Source organism: Brienomyrus brachyistius, chromosome 6 (assembly GCF_023856365.1).
Source record: "Brienomyrus brachyistius isolate T26 chromosome 6, BBRACH_0.4, whole genome shotgun sequence".
In the NCBI taxonomy this organism is placed as follows: domain Eukaryota; kingdom Metazoa; phylum Chordata; class Actinopteri; order Osteoglossiformes; family Mormyridae; genus Brienomyrus; species Brienomyrus brachyistius.
In genome coordinates, this window is record NC_064538.1 from 2,970,930 (window position 1) to 2,986,330 (window position 15,401).

At 47.0% G+C, this 15,401-nt stretch overlaps 1 protein-coding gene across 6 annotated transcripts in view; it reads right to left on the bottom strand.

Moving 5' to 3' along the window:
* kcnab2b (potassium voltage-gated channel subfamily A regulatory beta subunit 2b) overlaps positions 1-15,401 on the bottom strand; it is an 87,002-nt gene that overhangs the window by 34,916 nt on the left and 36,685 nt on the right. For 2 of the 6 annotated variants that reach the window (XM_049017040.1, XM_049017039.1), the window contains exons 1-2: positions 11,059-11,117; positions 8,111-8,409 (exon numbers count right to left, since the gene is read on the bottom strand). In XM_049017040.1, coding sequence (XP_048872997.1) covers positions 8,111-8,409; positions 11,059-11,112 — 353 coding nt within the window. In that variant the 5' untranslated portion in view covers positions 11,113-11,117. Of the gene's footprint in view, positions 1-8,110; positions 8,698-11,058; positions 11,118-15,107; positions 15,150-15,401 lie in introns of those variants that run through there. The other 4 variants (XM_049017045.1, XM_049017044.1, XM_049017038.1 and 1 more) reach the window with 2 other exon arrangements.

The following is a 15,401-nucleotide window of genomic DNA, read 5'->3' on the forward strand; positions in this document are numbered from 1 at the left end:
CAAGGGGTAGGATATGGATGGGCTTTTCAGCACTCTGCGTGGCGAGGGGGGCAGCCAGTTATGTGCCAGCCGTGGCGATCCACCTGGGGTAAAATGTGTGCCACCTCACAGTGACCCAAAGCAATGAATGTGACGGGTCTAATTGTTAAGTGACAGTGACGCTGATCGGCGCCGACTTCCTGACAGGTAAAGCAATTACAGCGGCGGCCTGCAGCAGCTGCGCAATGTAATTACGGCGACGCAATGTAATTGAATTCAGGCGCTTAACAGGCACTTTCCTGCGAAGCGATTCGCACGGCTCACGATGTCACCTCCTTTCGCAGTTCAACACTTTAACCGTTTGATTTCAGCATATTTGAAGGGAACAGCGGTTCCTCAAACCCGACCCGCTAGCCTGCTCCGAGATGGACGATCTGGCCGTCAGCATTCGCTGTCTGCGGACTGACTATCACACACTCCTCTTTTCACATCCTGTACGCCCAAGGTTAACACATTTTAATTGGTCTCACTGACAGATTTGGTGTTATGACTCTTGATTTTTTTTCTTCACCTGAGACAAAGGTTATAGGGCTACAATATACTGAAACGTCGTCATTGTGTTAATTCACACAAAACTGATCTCGATGCAAAATAAATTTTACTACGTACACTTTTGGATTTCAGCGAATGAATTAAATTAATGTGGGGTAACTGCTCTTGCTCTTCCAAGCAAGTTCAACTTGGGTCATGGGAAAATTACGTTCTCGCTACTCTTTCCCGGCAGCAAGGTTGTGGGTTTTCCACGAGGCGCCTTCACCACCACCGTGATTGCAGCCCCCCCCTCCCGGTTTCGCTTTCAGTCACTTCAAACACGCTGCTGAGCTCTTAAACAGGCCTGACAGCAAGTACGGGATGATGCTCCCCCTAAGAAAAGAAGAAAAAAAAGTAGCGTGATTTTTTTTCTCTCTTACTTTTGAGTCTGTCGCATTTCACGCGCTTTCATCTCTTAATCCCAAGCTGAAGAACGTGGCTAAGTTGACGTTGCTCTGGCTCATGTTCAGACTCCCCCACCCTCCCCCCACTGGCACTTCTATGCAGTGCTGTACTGGATATGCGAGTGACAACCGAACGTTGCACTCATTCTGCTCCGGCTTTGAAAAGCAATTGAACTATGAAAGACACATTAGAAAAGGAGACAGCTTTGAGTTTTTTTGTCTATCAGAATGATTGGGAGATTCTAATAATCTTAATGGGGGGAATAGAAAGCTTTACATATTGCCAAATAGGTTGAATTTTTACAAGGCACCTTTGTAAAAATGTATCTTAAACCAGTTTCCTCTCTTGGAGCAACACAAGACTTATACTAAGGGCTCACACAGGACCCAAGGACAACTTATAGTGAGCCTCTGTGCCAACCTCCATAGACACTTATTATAAGGAAACAGCTTAACTCGGCTAAATGTACGGAAACAGCAATTTAAGAATGAAACTATAATCCAAAATACAAAAATTATAAAATCGGGAAATGGGTGTAGACAGCCTGCAGTACATACAAATCACCACTAGGAGGAGGCAAGGTATGCGCAATGACAACTTGCATATATATTTTTTTAATTAAATGCCGGTTTGATATAATTTAGTCATTTTTTTTCATGTGAAGAAATCTGAGAAGCATTCATTTGATTCGTAGATTGCTGTACTGATACGTTAAGCCAGGTTACAAAGTTCCATTATAATTGGTTAGACACTCTCAGAGAAATAAGTACCAGTTTATAGCTTTGAGGGTATGGTTATTTATCACTGGAGCTGCTGCCAACTGTACCATTAACTGCAGGTAAATGTACCTTTTAAGGTACTCTTATGGACTCTGAGGAGCATGTTTGTACTCCTGGGGGGTACAATACTGACCGGTTCTTTGTACCTTGGGGAACAAAACTGTCCCAGGGCTGTTCTGTTTTTTTCTGACAGTGCATGGAGCGCAAATATCCTAACATGACGTTTATAAAAACAAGGGAGACTCCCTTGTTTTTATAAACGTCATGTTAGGATATTTGTATGGGGGTACAAGCTTATTGCTTGGGAAACACACATATTCAGCCACAATGCATCGTGATGTGATTAGTAATATGACCACTCTCTAACGCGCTTAGGGGGAGATTGACTGAAGACATGCCGGATGGGAAGGGATCTCCCTGGACAAAGGCAGCCAGGTGTAACGAGATCTGGGCACCTGCTTCCCGGCTTTCCGGACTGACTGGCAATGCGGGGAATTTCACTGCTTAATTGGCAAAGATCCGCCATGGCCAGTACTACTTGCATCATCTCAAATCTTAAATCTCTTCCGGTGTTTCACCCATGTCAGGATACTAATATCTTTCCGGAGTTGTAACATGTAAATACGACAAATCTATTCTATCTAGCAATAAAGCGCTAAATCTTAAAAGAGAAGGTTTAATCAGGTTGGTTTATGTGTTTGAACACAAGTATTTAATATTCAATAAATGACATTAAAAACACGAACATGAATGAGCAGTGTAGGCTGGCAGTGATGTTTTCTGTTGTGCTTGTCTCCGACTCCGTGCTGACGGTATATGCATGTAACACCGGATGCATCGTTCTTCGGCCGCAATGTTATTTGTTTCCAAATGTGCCATGAAAACACGGGGCGTGAGCGGGGGGGAAACCCACCTACCACCTCTACAGCACTTGGTCTTTGCATTGTCTACAGTTTTACACACCAAATTCTTGGATGCCCCAGTGTGTCCCCTGACCTTAGAGAGGCCAAGAGACACATCCATCAGGCAAACATCTGAACCATCTGCATGCAAACATCTGAACCATCTGCATGCCCATATCTGCCGAGAGGTTTATCATTATGAGCGTTACGCTGTTTTTCTTAGCAATTTCAACTGACACTAGTTAGAAACTCTACTGTCTCTCACTATATACATGCAAACAGTGTACATCTTCTCAAAGGAATGAGAACCACAGGGGCCCGTCTGCACACAGGACCTTCTGTAGACATGATACAGCCGCCAACAGGGCGCAGCTGGACTTGGTCCACAACAGGGGCCCTACAAGGGCATGGGGCCTTAAAAAGTAGGAGGAAAACAGGCTCTTTGCTCCCAAAAACAAGGGAAGCAAAAAAATATGGTTTTCGAGAAGTAGCGTGGACTCCCAGGTATACCATAACCCAGGAAAACGAGGCACATGACAACAGAAGCCTGATAATAAGTGTATCACTTGAATAATGGATTGATCGACTGACTTATTGACTGACTTTATTGATCCATGGGGTGAATTCATTCTCATACGGCAACAAGGTACATATAGTGCAGGGGTCTCCAACTCCGGTCCTGCAGAGCTACTCTCCAGTAGGTTTTCTATCCTACCTGGCTTCTAATGAACGCTCAGGTAAATACCAGGAACAGGTGTGGCTCATCAGAAGCCGGGTAGGATAGGAAACCTACTGGAGAGTAGCTCTACAGGGCCGGAGCTGGAGATCCCTGATATAGTGTATAGATACAAACATATAGTACAGGGGTGGGAGATATTATCCGCAAAGGGTCGGTCTTTATGCAGGCTTTTGGGATAACCACTGTGCCAGCTATTCACACCCAGGTGTGAGGACCTTTCAGCCAATCAGTTCTCGAATTCCTAACCTAATTAGGGAACTGCAGCGCAAACCCACAAACACAGTGGCTCCTTCTCATATAGTGCAAAAACTCAAGATCGGGTGTCGACACAATACACAATAGGCAAGTAATAACGGGCATGGATTACGATTAAGTAAAAGTTAGCATGATGAGTATGAAGAGGTATGAATAAGTATGATTAAGCGTCAATGAGTATGAATGAGTATGAATAAGCATGAGTGAGTGTACCTGGGTAGTAAGTATGAGACAGGCAGATCCTGTCTGGCCTGCATGGCTGCATAGCATACTGTACTATACCAGAGTAAACATAAGACAAGGAGGTGCCCATTGCTCATCTCCCGACAGCCCAGCTGACTGATATTCATAGTGCTCAGTCAGCTCAATTGTAATGAGTCCTGGAAAAGGTCATTAACTGATGCTGAGATCGATGTTTCTTTCAGTCATACAGAAGATTCACTTCAGCGATGGAAGATCAGTCATTACATTGTAACACTGTGGCCGATACACAGCATCTATATCCACAGTGTTGTGGGTGCAGAGTATTGCCGAAATATGTACTTATTGAGCATATTATATATAATATAAACACATTATATGGATCACAGTATTTCTAAAGAGTTTATGGAAGTGCAGATAAGAATATATATATATATGTAAGGACACTATTATAATTCTAACACTGGTACCTAAGTATATGTGTAGTGTTGTTGAAAGACATAACAATGAAATCAGTAGCTGTATGTATGTATAGGGGCTCAAATTTAAAACACATTCTCAGATACCATCAGTAGTTGTTGACACTTTGACTCAAAGAGAACGAAATCAGTGCTCATTTAAACAACTTACAGATACACCGGTTTGCTTCTCCTGACTGACGCTGCAACCTTTTGGCTAATAGTTTACAGACAGTCATACCATCTGAGGATCCTCATGCCAGGGCTATATTCATGTTCAGTCAGACAGTCTCTCTGGAAAAGATTTGTATCTCATACACCCCCTAGTGTCAACAGAGCTGCAGTCTTTCTACTGGCCATGATGCAAAAATAGCGCTTTGGTATTTTAATGTCTGTTTCCACGAGCCTACAAGAATAAACCTGCAAAGCTGGAGGGATACATGCTGTAAATGTACTTTAACTGCATACGGAGAACAATACACAAGGTAAATCCTGAAATGGGCAGCCTGTGTGAGGCTCCATCCACTAGATGGTGCCACTTGTTCACTCTTCAGGCCTCACAAAGAGATTTGGGAACAGGAGGCGTCCGTGTCGCTAGGCAAAGCCCATCAGCACTGACTCCAACTCCACCTCGAACCAAGCCCTAACCCCCTGCACCTTCCACAGAGCTGTCTGTCCGATAAGCTCCGTCTGTGATGACAGTTTAGCTTAGGTTAATAATTCCTACGGATTGCCACATGGAGGAAATGACGGCCTGTCAAAGCAATCCCCTAAAGAATGAGTACAAGGCTTAGCACGGGCTTGAATGTGTGACAGATAGCTGGAGGGGCTTTTCTCTTCCAGGCCTTCAGGTATAAAGTCCTCCGTCGCTGCAAGACCGGGAGCCGTGAAGAGTGAAACCACCCAGCCGAGCCCTTCCTGGCCTCTGCAGTGGACACAACGTCGCACGTGGAGAAAAGGCGACCTCTGGGGTCAGAAAGTACCCCAGAGAGCGACCATTTAAATGAGGCCACCAGGGTCTGATACCTATTTTTGTATCTTCCGTTGGCAGTACCTTTAATGAACTTTAAGGCAATGTTTAATTAACTCGCATATTTGTCCACTGAGCTGTACTTAACATCCATCCTTTGCAGGTACAGAATATATATATTTTAATTCAGATCATACACACAGTGGTTAGTGTTGCTGCCTCATAGCAAGTAGGTTCTGGGTTCAGTCCCAGGTCCCCTCTGTGTGGAGTTCACACAATCTCCCCGTGTTCATGTGGGTTTCCACTGGGGGCTCCAGTTTCCTCTCATGGTCCAAAAGCATGCAGGGCAGGTGGATTTGAGTCTAAATTGGCCCTGTATTGGTGTGTGTGTTGGTACCTGACCGGGGTCAGTTCCTGTCTACATCCCTCATTCCCAGGAGAGGATCTGCACCCTAGCTGGGATCAGGGGCGCTGCTAAGGATTTTTGGCCCCATGAAAAGAATCTTGACAGGGCCCCCAACACAGTTTATTGGGGGCTTCTCTGGGCCCCCTCTCAGTCATGGGCCCTGAGAATCGTCATTGTTTACCCCCCCTTTACAGCGCCCCTGGCTGGGATTAAGCGGTTATGGGAACAGATGGATCATACATTCTGACTGCATATTCTGATCATGGTATGGATTGTGTTGGCAAAGTTGTGTGTGTGTTCTCACCATTTCATTGCAGCATTTCCTCCAGTTACCACTAAAAATCCAAAAACACATGAAGAGCTGCCAAATTGTCAGCAGGTTCAAATGGTGTGTAACCTTAAAGAAGACAAGCAGGTATGGAAGATGTACGGATGGTATGAATTGTATTATTCAAGGCACATTACCTACTGTATAATACTGTATATTTTATGGAGTGTCTCTGCACACTGTTCCCGTGCAGACATGCGGCATTCAAAGTAAAAGCTCAATCTTCATGCCTGAATGTCCATATTTCCAACATGCCAAAGATAAAACACCAATACCATTTAAAAGCTGCACAACTGTATGGACGGAAAAACAAGTGCAGGTTTTCTTGAAGTAACCACAGCCAACATGATTAGATGTTGGCTTTACACTGGTTCAAGGACGTAACAGAGAGCTCTTCCAGAGCTTCTTCACTCCTTAGTTTTCCCCACAGCACCTGCACGACGGTGATGTCGTTACAGGTAGAAATACTCCTCATGCCTTTCAGTTTATCGCACACAGCTATGATCCAATACTGGTTCATCCCTTCAGCCAATAGAGGTGGACTATTGCAGTCATGTGACTTAAAGCACATTATTTTCTACATACTACACAGCTTTCCTGAAGCTTCAGAGGAACAGTCATCGAACGGCATTCAGTTCGTGGAGGTATAGAACACTAATAAAAGCTCCTCATACCCAGTATCTCTGTTCCCTCTCTCAACATATCCAAACTGTTGTGGTAACCTTGAGTTTGCGGAGATCTTTCGTGACATCAGCCCTGCTGTTATACCATACAGCCGGACTGTCCGACTTTTCATCTGCATTGGCTGCCGTCTCTTACCATCACTTCTGCTGTTGTACCCTAGAGTTAGTTGCTGTCTCTTGACACATCGGCTGTGCTTTCGTGCCCTTGAACTGATAGCCAACTCTCACAAGATTCTGCTTTCGTACCTACGATCAGGCAGCTGTCTCTCTGCACGGCCAATACGGTAAATGTATTAAAATATCCATCTGACTGCTGACAGCTCTGTACACTTACTAACTCTTTCCCATGATGTATTAAATCATGGCCACTTTTCATTAATTCGTTCCCTCGTTTTAGCTGCATTTTGGCCACGTTTATTAAGTAATTTCCACAATATATTAAAACACGGTGAAGTCATGGTTAAATGTACCCCAGACAGATACTAATCCAGGAGGTAGATTCTGGCACAGGGGTGCATTGGTTTCTAATTAGGAACTGTTGTTCTTCACACTGCCAGCTGAGAGACGGAACAATATGAGGCAAACAGATACAGGCATGTTCAGGGAGAACAGAAGCTAATGAACAGAACAGCTGCAAGCGGGCGGTGGGCGGGAGTATCAGACTGTCACTCAGACTCACTCAAACCCCATTGGCTGAGAACAGAAAACAGCCTTCCATTGGGTGCTTTGTTGGGCATCTCCCAAAACAGGGTGTGCACTGGGCACTATCAACAGGCCCCTGTTCTGGTGGAGGGTATGTGAATTGGTATGTGAGCAAAACAGATTCTTAAAACCATTTCAGGACCAAACAGGCCAGGGTCTGAAGAAGCACACTGCAGGTCACTCTCACAAAGCTCGTAATCTGGTCTGGGAAGAACCCCCCCCCCCCCCCCCATGTCATATCACTAAAACAGATCTGCATCACTTTTTCCACAATAAAAACATTCAACAAGATTCCAGCATGTGTCCCTCTGTTTATAAGCAGATAAGGACTTTCACCACAAGAATGGCAGGAACACTCTTGCAATATTGCTGATGCTTTTCATTAAAGCACTTCTGATTTTTCCTTTTATGCAGCTGTATATGTGACTGCAGCTGCATTTGTACGCCCTACCTCTGGATGCCATAGCAGATCCCCCAGTTCCAACCAGAAGCATACACTATTCACTGGAAGTATACATCTTTAACCACCACTCCACCTCCTGGCCCGAGAAGGAAATGCACTGACATACCAGAATGTCACAGTCAGTCATGCAGTCAACAGGGTGCCAGTGAGTCCTCCAGTTAAATGCATCGATCACTGAGAACAGGAAGCTGGGCTCCACTGGGTCACATGTCACTTCCTGCCAGACCAGTGCCTGCTTGGTCCCCTTACCTGTACCGCATGCCGGTCTGGTAAGCGATGCAGTCCTCCAGCGACAGGCCGTTGGTCCTGAGGAACTCCTCCATGTTCTTGAGCTGGGCGGCGGCACGCATTTCGCGGAGGCGCTGCAGCAGGGCGTGGTCGGCGGGCCGCGGAGCAGCCAGGCCCTGGTCCGAGTGGTAGCGACCAAGGGAGGAGCTGAGGCCACTGCGCACGCTCTCACTGCACGACACCGACAGCATCCTGCTGCTGCTGGCACTGCTGCTCCGCCGGACGCCACTGCTGGGGACGGCGCTGGCCGGCCGCGGACTCTGCAGGCAGTCGGGGGGGACGCTTTGTTGGCGGCTGATGCTGCGTGTGGCGCCCCCACCTGGCCGCACCTCGCAAAGGCTGCTCCTCTGTGCGGCGAACATCCTTCGCGCTCGACCCCGCCCCTGACCGTGACCTCAGACAACCTCCCTCGGCCCGCTCGCCGCACCGCCGCACCACCAGCACGCCTCCACCCACCAGGCGTAGCGTAGATCACAGGGCCGTTACTGTGGCAACGTCCACAAGAACGTCGCCATGGCTCCGAGAACGCACCCGCTTACGGACGTGACGAGCTTCCGCACCCCAGGTTCAGAATGGAGAGGAGATAGCAGGCAGCCTAGCATCATGTAATCAGAGATCCCCTAATCGCCACCCACTGGTCCACCCCCCCCACGTGACGGGGCACAGTGCCGACCTTAACCCGAAGGGCCCTGCTGGTTGGTTCCAGGTGAATGCCGTGTTGTTTTCAGTGTACATGCGCAAGGGAGGCAGGACCGTGATGTGGGGGTCATCCAGGGACTATTTTTCCAGAATGTGTATGTTTGGCAGGGGGGGGGGGGGGGGGGTGCAATTTCACCCGTGGCTGGTCGTGACGCTTACAGGGCTCTGTCTTTAAAAGACCCCCCCGCCCCCCCCCCCCCAAAGGCGCTAAATTAGCTTGAACCCCGCTTAAGTGAACTGTTAACTTGTGATTGTCAAAAAATAGAGCGGCACAGTGACAGGCCAAGGCCAAAGAGAGGCCCCGCCCCCCCACCCTTCCTCCCCTGTCGGAAAAGCCCCCACCCGCCGTTCCTCCACAGGCACAAAAGCCAAGGGCCTGAACACTTTACATTTAGTAACACACAGTGGAGTGTGTTTTCCTACGATGGCATTCCTGGCTCCTGAGCAAAGTTTTAAATGTCCGGAACAACTTTCAGGTGACGCCGAGTAAATGTAGAATGATGCCTGTTTTTTCCCCATAAACAATACAAATCTGTCTCCAGTAGCTTGTCCCTCTAATCGCATATTAAAATATTAGGCTGCCTAGCTTGCTGTAATGTGTACTGGGTTCCAGCAAACCACTTACACAGGGCAAATGACCTGTTTGTTTTTGTCCTTATGGAAAAATCTTCTTGAAAGAATATTAAGCAGTGGATTTGCGTATAATGTTTCTGCTCCTGCCCGCGATCTCCCGTGACACCAGGATCCCGGGCTGCGCAGGTCAGCAGCCGTTTCCAGCCGTCAGAATGACATCATGCGCTGTGCACGCAGGACGGCAGCGGGGCAGAGCTGAGACGTGTCTGTGAGCACGCTGCGCGCTTTGCCACTGTTACCTACATATGAAGGTGAGCGGAGCCCCCCCACTCAGTTAGCACAAAGAGGAGGGGCACGCGGGTGACTTTATCCATGTAAAGGTATCACTGCTTGACTGTTGTCTTTCTTTATGTTACGTCATTTTGGCCTGTTTCTCTCTTAAGGTGGAAGGAACACGCGTGTTCTAAGCCATGTGCTGACCATGGAAGGCAGCGCTGTGGATAGTATTTCAGTTTCCTGAAAAACAGTCTTACACTTTAATAATGAATCCAGAGCATGTAAGCACTGGACATATCCTGCAATTTTAGACATATTTATGCATTAACTGTCGCATTAACTGGTGTTAATTTGTGCATCATATCACACATTCACAAATAGCAAGTTTTAGATATTCAAATATTGGGTTTTTTTTTTTGCAAATAAATGACCAGAAAATATTACTGGATAAGACTAAGTGATGTTTAGTAAACATTTAAAACTTTATGAATTAGTTCAAAAGATCATAAGCTATTTGGTTGATGAAAACATCAACCAAGAGGAATTACCAAAAAAATACTGATTTTTATTTATTAAATTCACAAAAGACCACAGATAACTGATAATGGGAAAAAACTAAAACCTATCCTGGTCACCAAACAGTAACTAGAATAAATTAATTCTGGACTTCATAGTGTTATAGTAACATTATAGCAGTCAGTATTAGGATATCAAACAACAATACAACTATTGTGTGTTCACTTTCAAATTGAAGGCAGATAGTCAAATAATATTTTCTGGTAAATAATACAGTTTTAGTGGGACATACATATTTTTCGGTATATGTTTATGTCACGTTTTTACAAATGTCTACATGGAGCCGTCTTCGGTACAGTGGGTGTAGAAGGATCACTCTCCGAAAGTCACCAAAACACCCACCGTACCCCCGGACGCCAATATCGCCCCCCCCCCCCGTCCAGCTAACAAACGCATGTGACGCTGGAGGAGCCTAAAAGCCCGTAAAGGATGTTTCTGTTGCTCCTCATTTTGCTTCAACCTCTTAGGCTAGAAAAAACGAGCGACAAGGACATAACTGACCTTTATTTTAAGCTTCTGCACCTTCTTCCCGACTAAAATATAGTGATGCTGAGCTGTCTGGAGAGCGGTTGGCCGAGATGTCCACTCACGCCCCCCGGCTCCGAACACGGTCCCGTCCCAGACCAGCTCAGTCCGGCCCAGCCCAGCACGGGCACAGACGTTTACCCGAAAAGCGACAGGCAGCATCTCGGTCCAACATCCCACCATGGCCACCCCCCCCCCACACACACACACCAGGAAAACCCACCCAGCCATCCCCCGCGTGTAAGAAACTCTCCACTCACCCGGTTCTGCCGAGATCGGCTCATGTACGACGGCTTCTGGACCATGTTGCTCATCGGGGGGGATGGACGGCGGTCAGCAAATGTTAGGATTCTAACTTTTTAGCATCCCACCCCCCCACCGAACCCCCCGCCTACCCGAAGTGGGAGTGGCCTCGTCGGAGGCATCCCGACCAATTAGCGGACGGGAGGGAGGGAGAGAGAGAGAGAGAGAGCGCTCCCAGGTTTCCTCGACCCAGTACTGCCCATGGAGTGGTGAGGGAGGGGTTGGGGATCCATTTATGCCCGTCACCGTGCGAGGGTGTTCGGAAAACCGCAACAAATCCTACCGGACCTGAATAATTTAGCGGAGCTTTCGCGCTAAAAGCCTCTGATTGTTGGGTGGGAGAGGGAGGCCCCCCCTTATGCATGCAGCCCCTGTACGCAAACAGATGTGTGCATAAAGAACACTTTAGGGTCATATCAGGAACCTGATTAGGGACCTGATACTGACTCCGCAGCATTATCACTGCGCCATTAGCTCCGATTAGCTTCAGGTCCACTTAGAATATATGCAATTTAAAAAAGAAAAAAAAGCAATTTAGCCGATAGAGTTTCAGGCATTTAGATAGAGCCGAACACGCCTCTCATTAACACCCTTCCTGGATCCCTGTCTTCACACTCTGGCATTGTGAGGACTTCACACGTACGATACTCTGCCTTTAAGTCACGTCCTGAAATTTCCAGATTCCGGAGCGACATGACCTGGTTTGCCAGGTTGAAACCAGCTGCGAGCCAGAAAGAGGCCCATTCAGCAAAGGAGCCACACCTGAAGATTCCAGCCTGTGTTATTTTTCCATACAAAGCGGCCGCTTCAATTAATCCATCGACTGAGACAGCAGAGCCTTGCGGTTTTCATGGAAGGACGCCTGACCCAAACGGACTTTTACGTCCCTGTCCTTCGAGGGACGTGCTTAAGCCTGTCCTTAATCACTGCGGTACCCGCCGACCCAGCAGAACTATAGATAAAACATGACATTTCTGTGTATTTGATAGAAGATATTATTTTAAATGTTAAAAGTATAATTTTGAGAAGACCATATGTAAACATTCCTCTGCCTTCGTACCCCATGCTGCCTGGGGTAGCCTCTGAGCCCCTCCTCTATGAGCCTGTACTGGATGGATGGATGGATGGATGGATATATCAGAATCAGTACTGCCACACTACCAAGACCAGTGAAACTGTTTGTTTGCACACCTTGCTACTGTCTGTGACACCATAACAATAGACAATTAACAATTAGAGCATAACGCAGGCAGAGAATAAATACAAGACACAAGATACCCAGCAGAGGAGAGAAAATGCAAGCTATGTGATAAACATACCAGTTTGTGCATATATACTGTGAATACCAATAAATACAGTATAACATTTAACACTGGTGCATCCACAGCAGATCTGTCTCTCCAAAGCCTGGCATTATGTCTTCAAAACCTTCAAAATTACCAAGGTGCTCTAAGTCTAACTAGTTCAGACGGCTGTACACTTAGAGAACCACAATGTCCACCCGACCACTCACGTTGATTTATTCATTTATTTGTCAGAGGTGGACAGTTCAGGTCCAGAAAGTAAAAATCCAGGCCAAGATTTTGTTTCAACCAGCCAGTTTTGGATAAAGAGTCACAGTCACAGAGTATTCAAGTTGTTGGTTGAAAAAAAATCTTGGTCTGGATTTTTACTTTCTGGACCTGAACTATCCACTTCTGCTATTTGTGAAGCCAAGCAGCTAAGCTCTGACGATGTGTGTAAGAAGCCGTTTCCCTGTCTTGTGCCCTGTGCTGTCTAGAATGGGATCCAGGCCCCCCACGTCCCAGCACTGAGTAAGCAGTTAGAAGATGAATGAATAGGCGGCTGTGTACTGTAAACATGTACATATACTGTCTATTTATATCAGCTGGATTAATAACAGAACAGGGCAGGACTGCTGATCCGGCTGTTTTCCTCCTGTTACAGTGTACCCACCGCATGGCGTCCGGGTTGAGCTTGCAATTCCCGTACTTCCAAGCAGCGGGAAGGTAAGAAGTTCAGAAAGCCCCGCCCACCTGGCTCATTATGTATGCGGGGCAAGCTGCACCACCGTGGTCCAGTCAAAGTGACTCACGGCGCCATCCTGTCACGGGGCGGAACCCCATGTAACGCTGGTTTGTCGATGAGCTTCCTGGGATGCCGTCCCGACAGACCCTGAAAGTGGCCCGCCGGTATTATTTAGGGAGCGTTATTTCTCTACAATGTCAGACTCGCACTAGATTTAAAAGAGCAACATTGTGGTTTGGTGCCTGGCAGGGCCTGTATCCCGACCCTGTGTTTGTCTGTCTCGCTCTCTCTCTCTCTCTCTCTCTCTCTCGCTTTGACACAGCACATTAATAAACCCGTCCCTCCCAGCATAAAGACCACCCTCTTGCTCTTCAAAAGTCCACATTCATTTGGCCCTTGGTGACGCTTAAATGCTCACTAGCGCCTCGCAATGACATAGAGTTATATTTTACATGCAGCCTGAATAATTCGGTGAGCGTTAACTATATTGATTAAGAGGAAACTTTAAACCATTAAGACCATTAGTGATTATTTATTTGTACATTTGTGTCAACCTGACTTCCATTATAATGAAAAAAATAAATGCTGAAGAAAGAGGAAGCCTTTACTGCCATTACCAGATGAAATCAGACTCGGGGATGAATCAATAGCCATCGGACAGTGTCATGATGCAGGTTCTTTGCACTTAAAAAGGAAGGGATAGCTTCCTTGCCAAATAAAAATTCAATACACAGCTCATTATTATGGTTTGATTCTGTAAAAGGTCTTATGTCCTTATCAGCAGAAAGCAACCTTTCCTTCTTGATAAAAACACGTAATCCCACAATGCACTGGCGCACTGTACAGAGTGTGCCTGCCCTGCACAAACAGGAGGCTTTGGAGCACAGTGCAGCAATTTTTTTGCTTGTGTCCACCAGAGGGCGATCTCAGGGGCTCTCCTGGCCCAGTCAGACTGTGGAGTTTATTGCTGCCTTTACCTGTTTTATGGGTAAGAGCAAGACTTCAAATTTCTGTGGGTCTAGGTTTGATGCCCGGCCAATTTCTGCAGGCGAAGCTTCCATGTTCGTTGTGTGTGTACTTCCACAGTCCATGTGCGGTTTCTCAAAATGATTCTGTTTCCTGGTGTTTCATGCCCTCTGATTGACTAGCAGCCCCCGCACAGCGCACTCTTCCTGTAACTCTGCACTCGGTGAAAGTTACAAGTGGATATTACCACAGCATTTATGCTTTGAAATTTTATATAATGACATAATAATGCCACACAGAACTGCACAAACGAACTATGCATGTTTTATTTTTTTTGCACAGTACTGTCTGAAGAAACTTGGCTCCCGGTGAACAATGTGCTGCACTTAAAAATGTCAAAACCATTTCTGTTGTAAAAGCCCATAATGGCTCGTGTGTATCTCACACTGCATGTATAAGATGGAGTAACACGGGCCGCAGAGGCTCCACAGCTTTGTACCTCCAGACCCATGGTTCCCCAGAGGCCGGTCACACACTGATCAGCTCGCTGGGATCAGGCTCTGCTAGAGCCCCACACCATGCTCACCTACACAGCCGAAAACAGGAGCACTAAAGCGCTCCCTACATCCAGAGCGCCAACCTCCAGACTGGGCATTACAAACTCTACCACTGTGCAGCAGAGCTACGGGTCCAGCTGTCCAAAACCAAGCTGGGCAAAGAATCAGAGGGCAACACTGGCACAGACAGGAACGGGGCAACCCAGCCAAGATTTGAGTCAAACAAGACCCCCGGCCCACACTCACATCCTGCTGCGTCTCGCCTGGTTAAAGCAGGTTAAAAATAAAGGCATTTTCACACATCTGGCACCACTCTGAAATACCAGCTGGCCAATCAGATTGCAGAGTGAAGAGCAGGTGGTGACATGCAGGACAGGGAAGCATGACCACGAAGCACAGATGGAAAGGGGAGGAGGTTAGGACCCTGCAGGATCGGCGGTCAGCGTGGCCAGTACCTGTAGAACTGCAGCTGCCTCTTGGGACTCCCATACCGAGCGCTGGTACCAGAAAAAGAGAGACAGACAGACAAGAGAGAGAATTCAGAAAAGGTCGGATTATACGGCATGAAAACATAAGGGCCAGCTGGACAGTAAGGAGACAGTGAACATGACCAAGCAGACATACTACTACACAAAATCAGCACTGAAAGGAGAATGCTGCAAAATTATTGGCTATTGGGGTTCCTGCCGCAAAGCCATTGGCTGGTGGGGTTCCTGCCGCAAAGCCATTGGCTGGTGGGGTTCCTTTTG